The 26,008-nt window shown below is 34.1% G+C and overlaps 1 protein-coding gene across 1 annotated transcript; it reads left to right on the forward strand.

The window, feature by feature from the left end:
• Positions 1-588: 588 nt before the first annotated feature.
• Positions 589-25,476, forward strand: LOC149777877 (uncharacterized). The gene is made up of 7 exons (XM_089940498.1): positions 589-864; positions 15,569-15,664; positions 16,763-16,928; positions 17,567-17,740; positions 19,718-19,812; positions 20,849-20,919; positions 22,955-25,476. Exons 1-7 carry the CDS (start codon positions 589-591, stop codon positions 23,442-23,444), a joined length of 1,368 nt encoding a protein of 455 aa, XP_089796624.1. The 3' UTR covers positions 23,445-25,476.
• The last annotated feature ends 532 nt before the right edge of the window (positions 25,477-26,008 follow it).

Here is a 26,008-nt window from a genome sequence, read left to right on the forward strand (position 1 = left end):
GTGGTTCAGTTGCTTGGACCTAAGTTCTGAAATTTTGGGAAATTGAAATGGCCTCTGAAGATTGAGAGAAGGCTACCTTGTCTACTAGTCCAGGTCTGTATCAATTCAAAGTAATGCCATTAGGGTTAGCAAACAGTCCATCCACGTTTAGACAGCTGATGAAGAGGGGGTTTGCAAGAGGAGGAATGCTTGCAATACATGGATGATTGTATGATCCCAAAGGTCGACTTTTGAAGAAAGTCTCATAAGGTTGGAGCATGTGTTTATCCGTATGCAGGAAGCAAACCAGAAGCTGAAACAATCAACATGTATCTTTTTCTTCTTCAGAAAAGTGTAAATTTCCTGGGACATGTTCCTTAGAATCGAGTTCACAAAAAAACAGGCAAGAGCACTGCAATTAACGATTGGCCAGATCCATGGAATGCCAAAGATATTAAGTTTTGTCTTGGACTCGTCCCCTATTACAGTAGCCTTGTCTAGAGATTTGCCAGAACTTTAAAGCCATTTTATAAGATATGCGAAAAGGGCAAGAAGTTCAAGTGGTCTGAAGAATGTGAAAAATCCTTCAACCGATTAAAATAAGCTTTAATGTCGCCTACAAGTATAGCTTACCCAACGACTGGACTACAACGTGTTCTAGAAACAGATGCCAGTTACCAAAATGGCGTTGAAAACGTTAACGTATTCATTGGCAAATTCCTCAACAAACATGAAGTCTCATACTGTATCACTCGGAAGGAGTTATTAGCAGTTGTGCTAGCTGCTAGAAGTTTCCAGTCGTATTTGTATGCTCAAAAAGTCCTCCTTTTCACCGACAATGCAGCAGTGAGCAGTATGCGGAACTTCAAAAAACAATCCAGTTGGGTAAGTCGCAAGATCGTTGCAGGAGCTAGGTACACACGATATGAAGGTTACTCAGAGAGCTGGAGACAAACACAGAAATGCTGACGCTTTATCGAGAAACCAATGTAACGTCTGTCTCAGAAGGCAAAAAGGGAACACAATGTATGAAGATTAGACTTTTAGTCAAAACACCGCTAGTCCAATTCAACGTAGGGTAGTTACAGTCGACGGATATCATCACAGAGTTGAACAAATTAGAGCTGTTACCAGAAGTTGCATAATGACAAACTAGAGCAGTCAAGAATAATGCGTGTGGCTTGCTGGATGGGAACAAGAGGAAATTAAGCGTCAGTAACTGAAGGACCCCACTATCGATTAATTATGACTGCTCTAGAAGACGGAATAGATAGGGTGAAATGGGAGGATGTCTCAAGCAGTGCAGACTTATTAAAACCGCGCTGGAGCTAATGGGACCCTCAATATTTGGAAGGAGTCAAGCTGTATCGCAAATGTGTTTGCGATGAGGTGGACACCAAATTCCAGCTCTTCGTCCCCGAAACCAAGAAACAAGAGTTTTTGAGGTATTTTCATGATACACCAACAGCAGCCCATCTTAGAGCTGAGAAAACTCTAGAGAAACTGACGAATGGATTATACTGTCCACACATCCAATTATATTTACTAGAATATTGTCGAAAATGTTACAATTGTTCCGTACGTAAAACATCAGGAAGCCATAAGAATCACGTTAGGACAATATATTGTTGTAGAACCCTTGCAAAGAGTGGCAATCGATAATCGTGGACCACTCCCAAGGAGAAGACATGGAAACAAGTACATACTTGTCAACTGTGATTGCTTTACTGAATGGACAGAGGTCATTGCTATACCAGATCAGTAAGCTGTAACCGTTGAATAAGCATTTGTTAACAGCTTTATCTGTAGATTTGGAACACTATTTCAGTTACACTCGGATCAGGGTTAGTATTTCGAATCTCACGTCTTTTAAGATATATGCCAATATCTGCACATTGACAAAACTAGAACTACAAGCATGAGGCCAAAGTCAAATGGAAATATGAAGAGATTCGATAGCTCGTTTGAAGTGATGTTGACCAAGTACTCTGAATCAAAACAGAACTGTTGGGATGAAGAACTGAACAAGTTATGTTTGCATCCGCGCTTATGTTCACTCAAGCATATCTCAGACACCAAATTTGATGACTTCGTGAAGAGAAGTTGTCATGCAACTACAAGCAGGAATCGGACAGCCAAACATTATAGACACGCCTATAGGATGTGGAGAATATGTGTTTAGAATAAGGAATAAATTTTAATAAGTTCATGAAATATCCAGGAAATATCTGAAACAAATGACAGTGCATGAGAAGAAATACTTTGATATATCAGCCAGGAAATGTTTTTTTTTTTTTATAATTAGAACAATTTGTGCATGAGCCGGTCAGAATTCTTTGTATTTGTTCTTGGATTTAACGCCATTCTTCAGCACAAGATAGGTTATACATGGCGGCCAGTATTAATGGTGCAGGAAGATCCCTGGAAAACGCAGGGAAGAACCACCGACCCATGAGAAACTACTGGCAGGCTTTCCCACATACCCACGCTAGACAAGCCTTGGACTCAAACCCACGTAGACAGAGGTGAGTTGCCATGATAGGGCAAACATCAAAATAAAGCCAGCACTCCAGTACAAGCATAATACCTTAGACGCCAATGTCTGAATCAAGCTTTGTTCCTAATTATGATTAAGAGATAGATGAGCCATATTGCTAAAACAAAAAACCGATGCGACTCCTACTCACCCATCTGACCTGAAATCCAGTCAGAAGTGCAATCCTTTCGTATGACTGGAGACGGAATCACGATATAAGCTTTATCTACCAATGGTACCATGTAGTACATATGCGAAGTAAAACGAGAAGAAATAAGTGAGAGGATGCTAGATATTTCCCTCCGGAGAATAAATGTTAAAACTCACCTCATCGATGCACCCTCTTGCCATTATGACGATGGGGTAAGACCCAGAAAGAGAATTGAAATTCAGGTTGGGCAAAATTATATAAGTTAATTAACAAGCAATTATACGTATCAGCCATGATGCAGCCACATTTACCTAGCCACGTGCAGTAGAGAAACCTTCCGATAGTCTACTACCACGCCAAAAGAACTGGATCTAAATCTGCCAGAAACGACAAGGTGTACAACGAGCGAACAAACAGTATAGCGGAGGGAGCTCCGGGAGCCCTAGAATTATCTGTGAAGAACATTTCTCCACCATATATTCCATACGCAGCCACTAATACGCCAAAGAAGTGCTTGCCCAAGAAGGAGAGTGTTGATGCTCTTTGAAATGGTATGCATTTCACTTTTACGAACGGGTCTACTGCGATCCACTGGTCACCCGAGGGATGGAGCAAAATAATGCCCGACCAGAAGCTGTTATCATGGGAATATGAAGCTATGGCGTTAGAGATAGGGGTGGGATCAAGGATGAATCCAACCCTGTAGAGGAGTTACCTCCTATATAAACACAACATGCTAGCTTTTCCAGGAACAGCTGAACCTGCATATGTTATGGTACCAATAAAGCCAGATACAATAAATATGAATGGCTGCGACAATTGACCATACATAGTTGCAAATCAATAGCAGACCAAGATTTCGTAGCGATGGCTTGAAGGGATCAATCCACTGAATAAATCTTAAAAAGTATAAAAACAGTTCCGCTGCGCATTTACTAGAATGTATTATTTTTTAAAACTTTTGTGCAGACTTAAATTTTGGGCTTCCTTTTTAATTCAGGATAATTGTATTGAAGTTGGCGGTGGTTTAATAGACCTGGGGGCTCTAAAGTTGTAATATGATGGATGGGGAGGGTGTTTTTTTTTTTTTGTCATGAATTATACATATTTTTCATTACCTTCATATCTGTATTAAATCATTCCTGTTGTGTGTAAAGTGTGACCGCCGGTCATGTGTTAACAACTACTCTGTCATCGAATTTAATCTCGCAAATCGTTAAATACTCAAAGAAACTTCTATAATCTTATTTTATATGGATCTGTCAGACCCAGAAATATGTTTATGACACTTAAAACCCCATTGAAAAATAACCTGATTAGCACTAAGCTCGGTGACTCTCACAGCAGACATCACGAAAATATGTTTTCAGTTACGATGGCGACACTTTATCACATAACGGTTCCACAAAGTACATTTGTCACGTTCATATTATTATTAAATTTCACTTAGATAATTTTTAGTCAAGCTTGACTATGTTGTGAATATTTAATATTGTATTCTTCATTGTTATGTTGGTTAATGTATTTTCAATGTTATCGGTGTTCATTAGTATATGTTAACTCTTTACCCAAGCTTAGCGGTCTTTATTAAGACTTAAAAGACTGATACTTGACGGACAAAGTGTAAACAAACGAGTGATGCTAGTTAAATTGTATATTAACCATCAGTTTCTGTCACTGTTTGTATATTATATTTTCGGCACCCTCGGACATATTCCGCTTCCCAGACAAGCAATGAGCAGTTAAAATTACGTCACAAGACTATTTTCCAAAGAGATCGGTAGATAGTTGTCAATATTATCGTCTCTATCTATATTTTTCTACCAAATAAAAAGAACACTGTATTGAGGTAGTTAGTATTATAAATTTACTGAAAAGCATTAATAAGCGCATAGTTACTTTAAAAAATAAATTTAATCTATCAAAAATATATAGGAATTACACACACACACACACACACACACACACACACACACACACACATATATATATATATATATATATATATATATATATATATATATATATATATATATATATATATATATATATATATATTTATATATATATATATTTATATATATATATATATATATATATATATATATATATACACTACAAAAATAAAAAAAATCAATTCAGTTCGATCATATTAAATTAATTGGCATTGATTCAGGCTTAAATACAAAAAGTAATATTGTGCCATACAAAATTAGGAGCTATCTCCCGCTGCACTGTGCATTTAAAAGTAACTTTCAAAGTACTATGTGGGTCATCCATTTCTTGCTGAAAAATTACGATGAGGTTTTGAAGACCATCATATAATAGCATTCGTGTATTGCATATGTTACACGTAATCAAATACAAATATTCATGTTTTAGTCATATTCTTCTTTATCAAGCATCTTATCACAATTTCACAGTTAAAATGAAAAAGGTTCTGACTTGGAACATTTCTTGAAATTTATTATACCTTTACACAAGTTTCCACATACCCACCCAATCGGTTACTGTATATTTCGAGAGTTGAAAGTTTACAATTGATAAAAGTCTCATTTTTGGAACTTAAATTTAAATTTGCAGTACATAGCTATGATTATGCTTATGTGCCATTAAAGCCATGCATACTCCTGAATTAACAAATGTAAGTAAATATATGTAATCAGTGGTATTCATTTTGTATTCGTCTTTCTCCAGCTGTAAATATCTGATGTCTTGCACCTGAGGAGCACAACGTCAAAACCAAACTATCAGTGCTATCTAATCGATTCATATTAACCTGTATAATTCCCACAACTTCACAAAGGGTCACTGGCAACAAGCTGTTACCGTAACATTATAGTGTCAACATGTACAACATATACTTAAAATTCATTACAGAACCTACAAGTAAAATATTACTTAAGGTTCATCATATAGTGTGTTATGTATAGTTAATTTTCACTGTTGGTTACTCTTTTTATTCACATATGCAATGGATACAAGTATTCTGAACTTGACCTTGTCCAAAATCAAGTTCATCTTCTTCCTGACCTGACTCTGCTTAAGGTTTTGTAAACAACATGTTTATGTATATCTGAGTCCAGAACACTGGAAATTCCCCATGAAATACCGGGTCTAACCTTTGTTTCTACATTTTATATTTTAATTTTAGTAACAGACAATTTAATATGACAAAATTGTTATCTAAACATTTTCAACCTTCTAGAACGAAATTGTGCATTAGGTAATAGTTTGTTTTAAAGAAAATGATAATCCTGACCTGAGGTCAAGTAGAGATCTTTATGATCTTGATTATCCAGAAATTATTAATTAGTGCTTTAAGATCTAACGAGAATCATACATGTTTTAAAAATTCAGTCTTGGTGAGTGTAATTCTGGTCATACTAGCTACCGATGATGGGAGCTATGATGAGAAACAAAAAGGCGATAACGGTGGTGATTATTTTTGTTATTGCAGAAATAGAGATCTCGCAACCGATGGAGGGAGGATTAATGGAACATATTGCTTTGGTGACGTTTGGCCATGAGACACGTGTGCTCGAATACTTTACGACAAAATACAAGGAAGTGCTTGCAAAAATACGTAAGTAGGATCAAAACAATCATTTATCATGTTTCTTATATCTGTATTGTTTTCATTCCCTGTATTTGTCTTTGAGTTTTGATATTGTTTGTGACAAGAGACAGGAAGGTAAGATAAAAACCTCTGAAGTTTCCTGTAAACGTATTTTGTAGCCTGAATGTTGTATTGGACCCTTTGTTCTTTCAAGGACGTTGATGTTAAGTGCGCCAAAACAATATATGCCGATACGTTTTGCAGTCACGTTTTAGTTTTAATTTTTCATTCACGTTTTGATCTCATCGGTCCAATGCGGATTCAAAACGATCGCAAGATACACTACTGTCTCCATAACTTTTAATGGCTGCCTTTAATATTTGGATCCTATAAAGACACTTACTATCCATCGTACCTGAAGTATAACAATAATGTTGTGCCAATGCTTACCATTTCTTTTACCTGAAATAAAACTATCACAATGCACCTGATACTTACCATATTGGATACATGAACAAGTATAACAATATCACTGCGTCAATACTTACCATCTCTGTTATGTTATACGTATTATTGCGCCGATACTTACCATCTTTTACATGAAATATATTACTGCGCCGATACATACCATCTCTGGTCAATGAACATATATATATATATATATATACCGCGCCAATACTTACCATCTCTTTTGCATAAACTATTTGCAGCACCGTGCCAGTACTTACCGTATATAAGACGAGACCAATAATTTTGGGCAAACACTTACTGTCTATGGTATGGAAAGTGTAACACTGCCCTGACGTTTGGCATTGATAGTGTATTTTATACTATGCTAATGTTAACAGTTACCCGCGGAAATTACCTTGACTATAGTAGTTTATGTGACTCAGCACCCTTTTATTAGGATTAATACAGACATAACATATCAAACAGTAAGGGGTAAATAGTTTAGTCGTTCGTGGGTAATCCTAGGGGAAAAAACTATCTTTACAACAAACAGTATGAATTTCCAGTGCAGAGAAGAATGCACAAGCAGACACTTCTGAGGATTAAAATAATAACTTTGGAGACCACAAAGATTTTAAATAACCCTTACTCAGATGTAAATCTGTCTTGCTTTGGTATACGTTATAGATACGTAAATTCATTTTGCTTTGGTATACGTTATAGATACGTAAATTCATGTTGCTATGGTATACGTTATAGATACGTAAATTCATTTTGCTATGGAATACGTTATAGATACGTAAATTCATTTTGCTTTGGAATACGTTATAGATAAGTAAATTCATTTTGCTTTGGTATACGTTAAAGATACGTAAATTCATTTTGCTTTGGTATACGTTATAGATACGTAAATTCATTTTGCTATGGTATACGTTATAGATACGTAAATTCATTTTGCTTTGGAATACGTTATAGATACGTAAATTCATTTTGCTTTGGTATACGTTATAGATACGTACATTCATTTTGCTTTGGTATACGTTATAGATACGTAAATTCATTTTGCTTTGGTATACGTTATAGATACGTACATTCATTTTGCTATGGAATACGTTATAGATACGTAAATTCATTTTGCTATGGTATACTTAACACATTGTAAAAAAATGTCTTGCAATAATATCCGTAATACAGATCTAAATCGTTTTTTATTGTATACGTAATAAATACATTAAACCGTTTGCTATTGTATACTTATTAAAGATATAAATCTGTTTTACTATGATGCACGTATTAAAGATTTAAATCCGTCTTGATATGGTATACGTAATTAAGACCTAAGGCCGTCTTGCTTTGGTATACGTTAAAAAGAACTTATATCTGTATTGATTTGATATACATAATACAGAATAATCCGTGTTGGTATGTTATACATACTAAATACGTAAATCTGTCCTGCTATGGTGTTCGTAATAGACATAAATCCGTCCTGCTATGGTGTACGCAATAAAGCCAGGCATCCGTCATTCTGTGTTATACGTAACAAAAACGTAAATCTTTCTTACTATAGTATGCATAAGAAATATGTCCTTTCATGGTATACGTAACAAAGACATAACTCCCTTATGATATGGTGTTTATAACGAGGACGTAAATCCGTCTGGCTTACGTGTTACGTAATAAACGGTAATTCTGTCTTGCTATGATACGCGTAATAAAGAGTTAAATCGGCCTTGCTATGATATACGTAATGACGTAGTTAATCCGTCTTGCTATGGTGTTTATCATAAAAATGGAAATCTATCTTGCTATGATATACGTAATAGAGACTTTAATTCGTTTTGATATGGTATTCGTAATGATAGTGTCCGAAAGAGATTCAAATCTGCTCTTACTTCCAGATCCGATATATCCCGAAGGCTCTACTCCCTTGTTCTGGGCAGTGTATTTGTGTCAAGCAATATTGGCAGGAAGTGGTGAGTTTTCCCCTCTCAATACCAGCTGTGGACAGGACCTAATACAAAGTAGTAACGCTTGTTTGGTAATACATCATTACATAAATGACATGCATCTATTGAACATATTTTGAGCTTTATTAATACGGAGTTATTTTATTCTTATGTAATTTGTTTCCAGACCATTTTAGAACAGACATAACATTTATTCGCATAAAATTAATACGATATGATGCATCTCTACTGTCAATTTAAAAAAAATATGTAAAATAGCATAATATCGTGATGTATATATATATATATATATATATATATATATATATATATATATATATATATATATATATATATATATATATATATATATTAGTTTCAAAAATTAAAAACATCATTTGCATATTTCAATATAGCATTCGTATTTAATATATGTACATCAATCAGTGCCCACATATATGGATGAACTATTCTTACTTGTTCATGTGTTTTACGTTTCAATTCTTTCATTGCTGGTCCAATTGTATATATTCATTCTTCATACAACAACCTGTCTGTTTCAGCGTTGGCACCGGAACTGAGAGATTTTAGATTTGCCCCGAGGTTGCTGCTTATCACAGACGGACGACCAACAAACAAATTTATGACTTGAGGACTAGATGAATCTGTGAAATATGACGAAGACAAGGTTATAATTTAGATATCTGCAGTCAGTTTTGGTTGACGATTTTTAGACCACCCTCTAAAAATTAATATGAAAGTATCGTGAGCTGCAGTTTTAATAACAAAATGAAATAATAGTTATGAACTAATGGTTAGCTTCCATTAGCTTTGAGCATTATAAACTATTGGCTATAAAATAAGGAGTATTGCAATACCTCTTGCTAAAATACCAACGTTGTAGGTTTCTACTCATTTTGCTTCTTCAGGATCAGTCTAATTATTTCCGAAAAGCTAATGACGTTGATTCAAAATGTTTGTTTGAAATAAAATCCCTCTTTCATCACAATGACATTTTTTCTGCAATTTTGTGTCCGCGTAGGACTTAATATTGGGCGGTTTTATGTAAACTCTAACAACAATGATACTCATAAATGTTTCTAGTTTATTTTAATTTATAATTATTTTAAATTCTATTCATATATAAGACTTCTGCTGAAGTAAAAATATAATCTTTTATACAAATCCATATAATCATTTATCTAGCTTTCAAAACGTTCATGAAAAGGTAAGTCTATATAATTGGAAAATATTAAGACCTTTACTTATGTTGTTTACAAATTCTTTTCGTTTCCCTGAATCATAATCAGTTTTGATTTGGAAACGCTTGTCAGGAAAGTATCACCGCAAGAAATAATGTGTGGAATGAGGCCAATGATGAAGTAGATTGTTATCAAGGACCTTACATGGTCATTATAATTTATGAATGATGTCAGTCAGTACTTTCGTACGTCAGCCAAAAGATGGTGCGTATAATCTTATAACAATGTCCTTCCGTCAGTCAGCCCGGATTTGCTCCCTGCTATTTTCCACCAAGTGCTTCAAGTTTTAAACCATTTATAAAAGTTTCATGGATAGCATGACTTTAGTTTTAGAAAATGAACGTGTAGGTTTTAGGGTTGAAAGGTCAAAGGACATGATGAATGTTTGTCTAATAAAGAATGATAGTACGTTCATAGAAGGGATGGTTCAAAACCTAATAGTCAAAGGAAATTACAAAATCACTGACATCCGTTAGTCAGATAAATGTCTACAATCAATCATTCCCTACCAGGGGTTGCAACAGGAATTATTAATCCCGGGGTGGACATATACTGTCCCGTTCATGGTACTCTTGTTTAGAAACATAATGGTCAGTTCCACAACTTGTGGGGCAAACCCTAAGGGTATTCCACGTCTGGCGTTTTGGAATACGTTTTTGCCTGGTAAGATAGACGATCTGGGTCAAATTCTATGAACATTTTGAGTACGAGACTAACGTGCATAGTTACAAATTATTTAGCATGCTGTTAGTACCAATAGCGCAATGAATATATAACTTTCAGTATATGCTTAATAACAATTATAGCGCCAGCAGGTAATATTTAAATGACATATATGTAGTCTGAAAGTGCTATTGTTTTCTCCTCCTGACTAAATATATCCATTACTTCAGCCAATGTTCATTTTCTTCTTCGTCTCTCCCTTTTTCTCTCTCTTCTCTCTCTCTGCTAGATAATGTCTCTTAAGTCATGCATTTCACATTTTAAGCTTTATTTATTGCAAAATGAACAATCTATCACGAGTATTCTGCACTTTTTTCCCCATATAAACCTTGTATATATTAATAGAGATACAATAATTTTAATATGCAATGCGTTTTATGCTCTTGTGATAATCCCAGTATTCTCTAAACTGTCGCGGGTAGAGAGGTGGGCGGCATGTATGCAGCATGGAATCCACCCTATATTTAAGAGTGGTCAAATATTAGCTTATAATAATAAATGAAATCACCTCTGTTCACAGTAGAATGTGGACATAAACATGTCAACAAACTGACGTATCTAACAACAGCATGTTTATGCGTTATAGTAGCTATAAGGATCTAACGTGTCTCATTATGTGATGCATTTCCGACTCTAAACAAACTTTGTCTATGTCTGCTGCAGAATACTGTTCCAAATATACAAAAATGCAAATATCCGGTCACGAACACATTACTGCAAGTCTGGAATATCTGCACATGTAATTATACCTTCCTACGAATATCCAACAACTCCAATGCACATTAGTGAAACTGACACGCTTCCGCTGTTAAGTATTGATCTAATTGAACTCGAATCGAACTATGTGACGTCATACTGAACTTGCATATACGTTCTATTTTGAAAAGTTATGTAGAGTTAATAGTCTGTTTTTTAGGAATGACGGATGCTTGTTGATTTATAATTGGTAAAAAGAAGATTTAATAAATGTTGCTGGTTATAGGACAGCACAAACATTCCACTAAATCCAGGGACCCTTTTCACGCGCAACAAATGAAAGGTGTAATTTCTGTTTCACGTGCAACAAATTAATTTTGCAATTTCTGAGTAAGAATGAACGAAATTATTTCTTCTTCTTTCTCTCCTATTTTTATTATAATATGTGATAAACAGAATATAAAGTGGACAATGGTTTGATATTGAATGTGTGAAACACGTTGAATAATGTCCAGTTCTTGTTAGTCAAGGCTCACAAAATCTGGATGCTATTTAATACGTTTCATACATTCAGTACTAAATCGTTACCTGCTCTAGATCCTCTGATTCTTTACTTATTTCATATTGTTGATGACGGCTTGCACACACACACACACACACACATGTATATATATATATATATCTATATATATATATATATATATATATATATATATATATATATATATATATATATATATATCTGTATAGGGGCCCCGAGTGGCCGAGTGGTCTAAAGCGCTCTCCGTTACGGATCACTGCCATCTCACCTCTGTCTACGTAGGTTCGAGTCTTGGATTCGGCCAATGTGGATATGTGAGAAAGCTTGCCAGTATCTTCTCGAGGGTCGGTGGTTCTTTCCGGGTTTTTCCCGGGTTCTTCCTCCACCATTAATACTGGCCGCCATGTATAGCCTATCGTGTGCTGAAAAATGGCGTTAAACCCTGCAACAACAACAGCACATATAGTGGTGTATATAATGTCTTATTTTAGGAAAAAAATAGATGTTGCCACAAGACTGATTTTAATTAGCACGAACATTCCATTGCTCCGAGTGTATCCGGTCGCTGTTGGCAATAACTGTGATATTGTAAGATGCATAATATTTAATAAATAATCATGTTATAATTTGAGGAGTCACTAGAACCTTAGTAAATGGTCTCTTACAATTGCTTGAGTACTTGACTCTTATTAAATGATTTCTATTCCATCTAGTTGAATTATTCCAAGCTGCCTTGTAATTATACAGTAAAAGTCAGTTAGTCTTATTATATAGGTATTTCTGTTCCAGAAAAAAAAATCGTATTTGTATTGTTATTATACAGGTATCCGTCTTCCAGAAAAAACTCGTATTTGTACTGTTATTATGCAGGTATTCCTCTTCCAGAAAGAAATCGTATTTGTATTGTTATTATACAGGACATTCTCTTGAAGAAATAAATCATATTTGTATTGGAATTATACAGGTATTCCTCTTCAAGAAAGAACTCGTATTTGTATTGTTATTATACAGGTATTCCTCTTCCAGAAAGAAATCGTATTTGTATTGTTATTATACAGGACATTCTCTTGAAGAAATAAATCATATTTGTATTGTAATTATACAGGTATTCCTCTTCCAGAAAGAACTCGTATTTGTATTGTAATTATACAGGTATTCCTCTTCCAGAAAGAACTCGTATTTGTATTGTTATTATACAGTTATTCCTCTTCCAGAAAGAAATCGTATTGTCTTCTTTGAAAGGCCAGCTTACTTTAAAACTAGTCATCAATATATTTAATTGCTGTATTCACTAACTAATATAGAATGTTTAAGAGACGAAATGTTTTGACCAATGGACATCGAGTAAATTTTGTTATGTTATGAATAAACATCATGCTAAAAAAGCCATATTTACTCTAATGCTGATATTTGTTGCTTCGGACGGCGATTCAAAATTTGCCATATGACTTTTCTATTTTCTGATAACAGCCAATCACAATGAATACAAATTCTAAAGTTGAAACATATGAATAAATCCACCCCTCATTCTGATTTTGAAATATTATCGGCTTGACACTATTAGAAGAAGTATTAAAATTGTAAAGAACTCTTTCTGGAAAAATAGTCTATACTGTTCTATAAAGATATAGCAATTGCTAAATGTAGATATCAGGTCAGGATACAGCGGATCAAAGCATGTCAAAAAGAACAGTGTATATGGAATTAAATTGTTTAAAATTAAATGCTCTGTCTATAAAATACAGGATGTACGATGTTATGTACATATATATATATATATATATATATATATATATATATATATATATATATATATATATATATATATATATATATATATATATATATATATATATGTATATATATATATATATATATATATATATATATATATATATATATATATATATATATATATATATATATATATATAGAAAGAGAGAGACAGAGAGGGAGTCACAAAAAGAGAGAGAGGATGGAGAGCCATCTTGTAATAAAGATCACGGAATAGTAACTACTTAAGTAACAGTACGTTAAGAAATATACGAAGTCATAGAACTTTAAATTCAGACCAATAATAAAATATGGGCGTCTCTTTACTATGCTTTGCAAGGTTCAAATACCACGTCACTGACTAGCTTTGTTTTCTATGACGTGTTAAGGCGTGATGACTGTTACGTCATCACGCGTGACAGACTAAGTTCGTTATTGAGATTCATTTGTCGCGCTTTACTGAGTATTGCAAAATTATTAGAAGTTTGTTGTAGGGATTTCAAGAAATATACTGGTTGAGAATCTGAAATTAACATGGGGAGGGCAATGTTTTGAGCTTTTCAAATACTGTCATCTAATCAACAATCATGAGATATACAATCTTGCTTTGGACTCATGAACTCAGACAAACATGTATTTTACACGAAATGTATAGAAGATCATGTATGAGGGTTCATTCTATCTTTTTAATTTTTGTGTTTTGGTCAGGACAAGGTTGACATTATTCAACTCATTTCATATGTCAAAATTCTGTTTGATTCTCGTCCTCATGTTGACTCATTCTTATTCTTATTTTACTTTTGATGACACTGCGAAAGGGTGTAGCAATATTACTTTGAAGTACAATGAAATGTGTCAGCAAATAATTTATCAGGCCTAGAAGGGATGATATTTACCAAGGCTTCAACTCTTCAAAAGTCTATTCTGATTGCTGCCGTTAAACTAATAGTAAACTTTGGGAAAAATATATTTACAGTTTCCGAATTAATGGAAGTTTTTAAGCTGCTGTTTACGGTCCAACATAGGGTGGAGTATTGTTTGAATGTAGTAGGCGGATAAGATTTTAACAAAAGGTTAGGTGGTAATTGAATATGAGTGCAGAAAACCTTGAAGCCATGAAATAAAAGCGATGTAAGGCATCTCGTTATTTGAAAATTTTTATTTGATTTCGATGCAGGATTTTTTTAACAGCGATAGGTAATTCTTGTGGCGGAAAAGTAATGATTCTGTCAGACTGGTCACCAGTGACGCAATATGGGAAGAAAATGGTATGTAGCACATTTGGAATATTTGCACAATTAAAATGGAAACAACATTTAAAACGTCTTTCATCATGTCATAAACATAAAATAAAACTCAAAGTAAGTTGCGTTAAATATACTCCTGTTGCTCAAAGTCCTTTACAAATTACGGTTCAGGAAATATAAAAAAAAACAACAGATTGAGTCCATAATTTTGTCCTGGTTATACTCTGTTGTCTTTCCCGTAGTCTGTCATCTATAAAAAAACAAGAGCTGTGTATATTTCATCTATTTGCACATAATTAAATATAATCCAATATAGAGATGCAATATATATATATATATATATATATATATATATATATATATATATATATATATATGTGTGTGTGTGTGTGTGTGTGTGTGTGTGTAACCTCAAGCTGAGATGCATTATATAATGTTTCCAAAGCTTATTTTGAATGCCTTATAACAAATGTGCAGTGATGGGAGTTTTCTCTATCTACTGTAATCCACCCTGATCAAAACTGACCCGTTGTGTTAGAGTATTATGATACGTGTCAAAAATGTTACCTTTGGTAAGCATGCGTGAGATTTGGATAGGCAACTAAAACTGGTACAGCATTTAATTAAAAGCTAAAGCTACGCTTGAAATAGAAAGGCATGTAATAGTGACTTATCACATTTCTTTCCTGCTTCTTATTTTAGGAACTGGCTTCAAAATACTTAGGTCTTGCCAGTGTGTCACAAGATTTATTGGCTAAAGTGCTGAGGGAGTCGAGCGGTTTGCCGCAAGAAGATATAGTAAGTGGAATACATGTATTGTAACAATTATAATTTCTATTAAAATTTAATAAGAAACAGCCTTATAATATTAAAATGATTTACTGTCATGTTTGCAGTTTAAAAAAGGAAATAGAAACAAGAAGACAAAAGCAAAACAAACCAAACCTAACCAAACCCACCCACCCCCAACAAAACGAAAGCAAAAGAAAGCAAAAATACTAAAAATACCCAAATATTATCGACGACAAATGGTCCTTGACCTTCTCCCTTCTTAATATATCCATGGTCTACATTTTTGCATATTTTGAAATATATATATATATATATATATATATATATATATATATATATATATATATATATATATATATATGCGTTCCACACATATATATATATATATATATATATATATATATATATATATATATATATATATATATATATATATATATATGCATACAAATGTAAACTAATCATCTGGAGACATATCGAGGACAAAATCAGACCCTTGGGGATGCTAATTTTTTTCTTATATCGACTGTTCGTTTGCAGACAGAAAGAGCGTAATAGGTAATCATTGAGAATAATGTCAGAAAATACAAAACGAATTCAAATGATGAAGTATTAACGGACGCTAATTTGTGAGTTGGTAGCAGTATCTCTGTAAATGGCTCTAATTAGTTTAATAATTACTACATATGTACTCATATCTTACTCATATCCTTTCAAACCATTCATATTGTGTTGCTAGGGTGTATTCACTCTGTCATGTTGTTAGAAATGAGCTAACAAAGAGTCTTCGCTTACAATACTCGATGCTAATAACAACCGACGTGAGCTAGGTAATACTTCCATGCTCAATCGTTAAACAAAGTCTGTTAATTACATTTACAGCCAAGGAGCAATGTGTGGAACGCATATACCATGCTAGCATTTCCATTCATTCATATGAATTAATGCTTATGCCAGACGAAAATAGACTTTAACCAGATTATATATATATATATATATATATATATATATATATATATATATATATATATATATATATATATATATATATATATATATATAATTTTATGACATGAATTAATTGCCACTGAGGTTAAAGATCAGTGGGATTATCAAAACGATAAAGGAACAACCACCGATGAGGAGGAGGTAGAATGTTCCTACCAGCTTCCTCCAGTGGGGTCCCGTGTTCGAAGAGGTCCTGATTGGAGCCGACGTGATGAGGACAACAACGGTTCTGGAACGATAATTTCTTATTGCAAGGGTAAAGGTACGAAAGCCTGTAAAGTGCCAAAAGATATATTTTTAGATATATTGAGCTAAAATGTAATATTTATAGATTCGATTTGCTGTACATACCAGACATGGGCATAAAGTTTCAATTGTTCCATTTAACCGGATATTATTACAATCGTGTTATATAAAATGCAGGATAGATTATTAAAATTTAGTTTGATCTGTTTGGATTAAGATCGTTATAGAGCATCATTTAGGACTTTATTAACTGCCGTGTTGGCCTATAAAATGTAAATATGGAATTACAGAATGACTTGCTTTCCTTTGCGACTGCATCTGGTAACTGCAAATTGTGTTTAACTCTTTAACACCAATATAATGATGATCTCTGAATGTGAACTATTTGACGTCAAAAGTAATGCCGGCTTTTAGGAACAAACACCAATTTATGAATTGACAGTTTCATGAAATCAAATTTATTTAGGATATATAGATAAAGGTCTACATCTAAATGACTGTTTTGTAAAGTAAATAATGGTCTTAGAACTGAAAATATGGAAAGTCACGTACATTTCTTTCCTGTGAGGTATATTAGCTATAGCAAACTTCATGCTCTGTGGAACATTTTATTATTCTAAACATTAAGAGCGTATTTCGTTCTTTTTATATCAGTTTTTGCTGGCTGGGTAATTGTGGAATGGGACAAAGAAAAGAACTACAGCCGATTGAGTTTCCGCTACCGTTATGGTGTAGAAAATGCATATGATGTCAAAGTACAGGCACGCGAAGGACCGAGAGTAATGGAATATTCATTCATCATGAAAATCGGTTGTGAGGTTGGAAGAGGTAAATCTGAAACATTCATCTAAAACCTTACCGTTTAAATCATTACGATATTCAACCAGTCATTCTTTGCTATTTGGATTAATTATGTTTTCAACCACTGGTGGGTTGGAAACGTATAGTACACCGACTAGATTCACCCTTCTTCAAGTCTTAAAAGATGATTAATCGAGGCACGAGCCGTAGCTGCTTAGAGGTTTGCGTGGCGTAGTCTCAACCTAAAGAGTGTGAATTTGAAACCTACCATCAGACCAACCATTGGCGATTACCAAGTTATGCCCTTGGGAAGCGGACATTACTCTAATTGCCTCGGCAATTAATAACCTACTTGTGTTGATGTGCCTTAAAAAACGAAACTAAACAAAACCGAAGAGATGAGTTACGTGCAAATGCTAGCTTCTTAGAATTTGACTATGAACAGCACCCTGCAAAATTGTCAATTTTAGGACAGAACCATAAACTACATTTAAATAAATGTTCGCACTATTTTCAGAACTGAAGTTTTAGAAATGTTTTATTATCTTAAAAGTTTACAGTTTTACTGTAGGGCGAACTGAACGTTTGCATGCGGTGAGAGGGATGGACGTCAAGGATATAATGTCATCCTGTAAAGTATAAAATCAATTCAATCACACGAATAAAACGACAAACAAGGAATATGTAATGTTACCCAAATGGTACTCCAAGTACAGGCATAGTCCGCGTTCCAAGACTTCATCTGTGAGCATCATTTTTCAAAAGGATTAATTGTTTCTAGGCACCATCAAGTGATGGGAAAATATTGTCAGTAGACATTGTGTTAGCAGCGGACCTTGACATTTCCAAGGCTAATATTGACATTACAATATATATATATATATATATATATATATATATATATATATATATATATATATATATATATATATATATCCGATGAGTTGATGAGAGTGAGTTGATGAGAGTCAGTAGAAGAAAATAAAATAAATGCGTTCAGAGGAAACCAAATGGTTTCATTTTCCAGAAACTGGAATCTACCTATAACTATTTACTAAGAATGACTTACCAGTTATAAGTTAGTCTACAAGCATGACAATATATTACAAGTTCCTTAGACGATGACAAACAAACGAATCGAGAGTTTCTGTAAGTTTATAGTTGGAACTTTTCGAAGTTCAAGTTCAACAGCTATTAAAAGCAACACAAAGAAGATTAGCTTGAAACTTGCTGTCATTCGGTTTCTAACGCGAATCAGAAAATATATTCTTTCCTTTAAAAGTGTTTTATAGGTTCAAGTCTGCGCATTTTCAAAAGCATCCTTAAAATTGTATTCCGGCTTGAAGAATTGGATAGGAAAACTAGTATGGATTTTAATGTATAAGGATTCAAATGTTTATCAGGTAAGCATATGAGTAAAATCGTTACCATCACTCGGTATGAAACTTCCTCTTTTTCCAACAGGGGTGAATTACAACACATTGCGTACAAATAATATTTTTAGTACATACATTGCGTTCCCAGCATTGTTGGAAGGGGTGTATGATCGTGGCCAGCATTGGATCTTTCATCATTATTCATGGGTATATTACTTTTCTTATCATTTCTAAAGGCTGCACCCAAGCCAGATAATTCTGTTCATAGTCGTCAATCCATACGGTTGCTAATTGATTTGCTTGCCTACTTAGCGATCAAAAGGTTGCAGGGTCAAATCCTGATCAGACCAGGTCGGATTGGTACCTTTAATGTTTTTCGGAAAGTTAGTTTACTCCGATTGCCTAGGCATTAATATAACCTTTAATTTATTGATTTGTTGCTGAAATAAAAAAAAAACTTATCAGTCTGCCTTTGTCTCTCTGCGCATCTCTGTCTGTCTGTCTGTCTGTCTGTCTCTCTCTCTCTCTCTCTGTATATATATATATATATATATATATATATATATATATATATATATATATATATATATATATATATATTAATTTATATGGATACTCTGTTTGCAAGGGAGTTACCGGAAGTCCAGTGATGATGATGGAATTGAGGAGGGAACAACAGGCATGGTGTATAATACAAACATGGACGGTAAAAATGTTGCCAAGGTAACATTGTGTTTCTGACATTCATCTTCTAAACGTATACGCGTGATAATGGAAATACTTCACTCACGGAAAATGTTAAACATTTTGATGAAAACATCTTTGCCAATGTAAGATTTGAATAAAATGTGTTGCTACTGAAAAAATTAAAGTCTACAATAGGGTCCAAACCGTGGGTTTCTATGTTCAGTGGCATCACATACAGATGAAATTATTACTTCTACTTCGTTGAATTAGTTAATCTGAGAATTTTATTACATGTTATTGAATTTATCCCTTGAATTTGCAAAACATACTGCAGAGGGAGAAAGGTTTGGAAAAACCAATCTCTCTGTCAATCAGAGGATTACTTAATAACGAACATGAATTTGTACTTGGTTTAGATCTAATTTGCTACATTTTTATCAGTGCTAGTAAATAATTGCTAATAATATTTATAGCGGTGATGATTATCTTGAAAAGACTTACAGTTCGTATATTATTCTGATATAATTCCTTCCAACCTAAGTTCTGCAAACGTAAGAGTTAAGATGGCCTTTTCACAGGAAGCAGTTAATTTCTGTTACATACGTTTAATATAGTCTGCATTTGATCACATGCTTAATGGTTGCCAATCTATGCGTATGATAATATGTTTATCCTTTTGGTTGTTTAGGAAGTATCGTTTTGCGTTGTTGTTAATGCTAACAGCCTGGTAAAAATATTGAGTACAGTAAAGAAAACATAGACTCATACTAATTTCAAAGTAGGTCCAATGTCGTGTAGAAATCTGCACTGAAAAATCATTTATGAAGGAAGACACAGATCACTTTCCGACACATTTATTCTAACTTGTAAATGTAACTTGAGTTGATGCAAATAAGCTAACTAATAACAAAACCGATAAGAACTTCTGACATTGACCAAAATTGCGAATAGTTAATACAAACGCATTTAACAAAGTATACACAAAGTTTCACACGTGTTGGTGTACTTATAATCTGTCCATGTTAAAGGTCCTTATTATAGTCTAATACATGTATCTTTATAATCTCTGCAGATTCGCTGGCAAAATGGGAGAAAAGGGATATACAGAGGCGAAGCTCTGAACTCTGGCGAGATTCAATTAAGGTTTGTTTTTATCTCAGAGCGTAATTTTGTCTTGTCACAATATATGGCAAACGTGTCTTACGTTTCTTTTATTGAGTTTACTAATTCATGTATAGATATTGTTATGGTTTTCGCTAAAACATATTTAGTTTATAAGATACATCGTGAAGAATAATACATATTTGAAGCTTCTGAAACATTGAATACAAATCGTCGACCCCCTCCCTCTTTGGTCATACGTGGAAGGGTAGAAGATACTGTATACTGCATCTTCCTACCCTGTTATTGTCTGACTCAGCTTGAATATCAAAGAGCCTGATACAACTGATATACTTATTTCCTCAGCTTCAGTATCATATGGCCTAATTGATAAGACTGATACACTTATTTCCTAGGCTTAAATATCATATGGCCGAATTGATGCAACTGATATACTTATTTCCTCGGCTTGAATATCAAAGGGCCTAATTGATACAACTGATATACTTATTTCCTCAGCTTGAATATCATAGGGCCTAATTGATGCAACTGATATACTTATTTCCTCGGCTTAAATATCAAAGGGCCTAACTGATAAAACTTATATACTTATTTCCTCGGCTTGAGTATCAAAGGGCCTAATTGATACAACTGATACACTTATTTCTTCGGCTTGAATATCAAATGGCCTAATTGATACAATTGATACACTTATTTCCTCGGCTTGAATATCAAAGGGCCTAATTGATACAGCTGATATACTTATTTCTTCAGCTTGAATATCAAAGGGCCTAATTGATACAGCTGATATACTTATTTCTTCAGCTTGAATATCAAAGGGCCTAATTGATACAACTGCTATACTTATACTTATTTCCTCTCCTTGAATATGAAAGGACCTAATTGATACAACTGATATACCTATTTCCTCAGCTTGAATATCAAAGGACCTAATTGATACAACTGATACACTTATTTCATCAGCTTGAATATCAATGGGCCTAATGGATGCAACTCGCTCAAAAAAACTTACTGTCAAGCATCTAACGATTTTAGTTTAGTTCAAATCACCAGTACAACGTTAATGCTTAAATCGAGGTATTAGAGATACACTTACTTCCTCATTTTGTAATGACTATATTACATAGTGCAGATATTTTCGATACTATATGGATAATTTATCAGTGTATATGAATCTATTAATTAATCGATTCCCAATTTATTGTTCTCGAGTATCCATTGGCAAGTGTGTTCGATCCTTTTTGTGTTTAGTATGTTGGTGTTCTGTTTAAATTATTCATTTATTTGTTGGTGTGTTTGCCATTAAGGCCTGGGTGTAGTTATGACTCGGGCCATTTATGGATGGCTTCTTGCAATTATACCTCAAACAAGATGCTACCTCTATGCTCCACAGCAAGAAATATAAAACCACCTAACTGTACATATTGTTTTCACAATTTGTCTTATACTGCGTTACACTACGTTTGTCTACCGCATTTAGATCATTGCCTTAGTTTTCTCTAACGTTTACAGAGGGCATTCTTCACATTTAGTGTCAAAACAAGCGGTTTGCTGGTAATAATATGTGATGCCACATTATAGGCCATGTTTTAATTTTGTTTTGTTCAGTTGGAAGCAATTAAAATGCAGAAGAGAAATTACACTGCTCATAAGATAGCAAGTTGACAAGGTTACTTCCACCAGTATTTGGGAAAACGGACATGTGAAGCTGCAGCAAATAACTCTGAAGCACCAGTCATGGAGTAACTCATTCAATAACTTTCTTATCATGTTGCTTCTATTTATATACACAATGACAAGCACACATACACACGGATAAGACACAAGCTTATTTAGATAAAGCATGTGCAAATCCCAAATAAGACAATATACATAAACTGAACCCCCCCCCAACAAATCAACAAAACAAAAGAACAAACATACCAATTATGATTCATAATTCAGAAAGGTAAGCAATATCTTGGCAAGGAAAAGGCAGACATACAATTTAAATATGTGGGTGTCATTTGTTACATAATATGTTATATTTGTTTTGGCGTTTATCAATCCTTTTCAGTCCTCGCAGCCGTCCATATTACGAGATGATGCCGTTCAATCCATTGCAGTTTTTACCCAATCTACCTCCGTCTACAATCCAACCGAGTTCGGACGATTCCAGACGACACCCATCGAGACAAGAAGCCTTGCCGGCATCTACAGGCCAGTTATCAACAAGAGAACTGCAAAATCCCAGCGTTTTGGATAATGAGGGTAGTGACAGTGATGTTACGGGGGAGAGAGAAGCGTTGACAATAGAGAATGTAGCACATTTTGGACTGTCGTTCGTAGACGATATGAATAGCAGGAATCAAATCCTGACAAAAAGAGAACAAAGAAGGAAGAAACAGAACTTTGGTGCAGCTAGAAATAGTTCTTATTCAAAGACGAGCTCTGGGCAAATGGAGATGATGAAGTCAGATACCCAGACAGCTCCACATGCAGATGGATCTTATAATGATACAAAACTACGCAGGATACGAAGAAGTAATAAGAACTCTGATGTTTAATCTACTAGTGTTGATTTCTGAAATCTCAAACATCTTTACACTGTTAGTTTACTTTAGAATAATGACTTTGAGGCGGTTGCAGTCCCGCCGTGTTAAAACTAGTACTTCAGTCCCAAGCAATTCATCCCATGAAGCAGCTAGCACGAAAAGAAGGACTACAAGATCAGAGCCCTATTCACAAACACATATATTGCAAGAAGTCAGTCCAGTTTGTGTATTGGCCAATGTGTTTTTAAAATCAAAAGGTCCAAAGTGTTGACGATTATTAGGTTCCAGGTGGACAAAGTCATTCGGATATTATGCCAGTGTTGATCGGTCTAGACAGAAATGTAAACAGAACGAACGATTTGTTGGTAAATAGGATATTAATCTGAAGTTTGAAAATATATTATAAGATTTGAAAGGTGAACTTGTTTCTTTGAAAACAACAATACAGCATGAAATGGTTGTGTTCAAGGTAACACGAATGCTGTTGAGATGAAATGCAGTTTCATGGGAATGAGCTGGATATCTGAATTCGGCGTGTAGAGAACAATTTACTCAATTAGCTCACAATGTTAGAAAGAACCGATCTGTTAAAATATTGCCGTCAACAACTGACAATATCTCTTATTTCAGCTTGTTAAAGATGCTTGCTTCACTTTAAAATCTGTGTTAAAGATAACATATTACATTTCAAGCTTTAACGTTTAAGCATTAGTACATAAAAAACCACAGCTGTTTGGTTTTGAAAGTTACTCTGGCTGTAAGAACAGAACATACTTAGATGACAGAACATACTTAGATGACGATTTAATTTGGGGCACACTCGGGTGTAATTGATAAACTATATTATATTCAACAGATCTCACTGATAGGACACAAATGAACTAACACAGGAAAATTACGAAAATTAGAAAAAGTAGTTTGATAATAGGAAAAAGGCCCATCTTACACCTTTGGCAGAGTTAGTTGTTTTTAAAAAGGTTTGATACTGACTAAGTTACCCCCATATGCTACCAACGCCGCCCTTATCACTTTCCCACTTTTATCGTGGAACTACCTCTCTTTGCTGTAAGATTGTTTTGAACGACACACACACACACACACACACAGAGTGGGATATAAATGACATTAATTGTGAGAACGGAGGATTAAATGTGTTGAATGTTTTTTTACTTGTTGATTAAATGGAGATCATCTTTCTGAAAATCGGCTTCGAAAAGTGGTATAAATGTTATTGCAGGCAGTGTCCTGGGTGGACGAGTCGCTGCAACGTGCTTGCATTTACAGACCACCCACACATCTAACCTTTGTCATCACGGCTTGCACTCTCAGGTCTTAGCTAATGTGGGAATGTGAGAAAGCTTGTCCGTAGCTTCCCGTTGGTTGTGGTTGCTTAAGGGGTTAGCCGGGTTCTTCATCCACTTGTTCAGTATCTACCTGTTGTATTCCAAACAAATTAATTACCTGAGTGAAATAGTATTATTATTTAAAAAATTCCTTGAATCATAAATTAAATAAGCAAATCAACAGCAAGTTTCAGATGTTTTTCATTCACATACTATATAATATGTATCAACAAAATAACTTAGTCTACATAAATATTAACTCAAAAATTGCAGAAAATATGGGAATTGTCATCTGGTTGATTAAAAAAGCAAAGAAATCTCAGGATAAATTAAAATTGACTGGCAAGGTATTTTTGGCTTTTAGAATAACCGAATGCCCTATGTCGAGGTGGGTTATTACTAAAATGTTAGGTATTCTCGGGTAATACAGCATGAATCAAAATTGGGAAACGGGAAGAAAAAAGCTTTGTGACGAATTTAAAGAAAAAAGGTTTCACACCTGCTCTGGGACTTTACGTATATCCAGTCTGTTTTGGACTAACTTTTATTAGTACTAAGTAGCAAATGTATACATTCATTTTAGTAGTTCAGAAGAAAATGCGCCTTTTGGTATACATAATAATCGAAAGGCAGATGATGTTATGCTTGTGATTTTACTTAGTAATAAAAACATATACACTTTAAAAAAAAATGTAATCGCATTTACCGTTTTTGTTTTTAAACTTTTATTATTATTCTGCGGAAAAGTATATTGCTTTCACGCACTTTGTGTGGAATGCCTTTATGAGAAGGTGGATGCTATATAGAAAATCTCGTGGAATCGTTGCAAACGCTATACTAATCTATGACAATACATAAAACAATCTATAATTTTATATCAAATGGTATCTTAAGCCTGTGTTCTCTAGATTTTCTTTTCTTTTTCTTTATCTCTCGTGCAACATAAACTGTACCTTCTGGATAGGACCATATGTTTCGACGGTGTTCGGTCCACGTTATTCCCCACTTTGTGCGAAAAATGTATTGCCTCGCTCTCTTTATTTGTACAGTGATTATGTAAGCATGGATATATGTATGATGGATGGATGGATGGATGGATGGATACATGTATGTAGTGATAACACTGAATCTTTGTGATGTTAAACTTTAGAAAAATGAATGTGTGAATGTGTTTCAACAAACATACAATGTATACAGATGAGTTAATCACTGTTTATCGCCTTAATAATATAG

Source organism: Sinohyriopsis cumingii, chromosome 17, assembly GCF_028554795.1.
Source record: "Sinohyriopsis cumingii isolate HCF-2022 chromosome 17, ASM2855479v2, whole genome shotgun sequence".
Lineage (NCBI taxonomy): Eukaryota > Metazoa > Mollusca > Bivalvia > Unionida > Unionidae > Sinohyriopsis > Sinohyriopsis cumingii.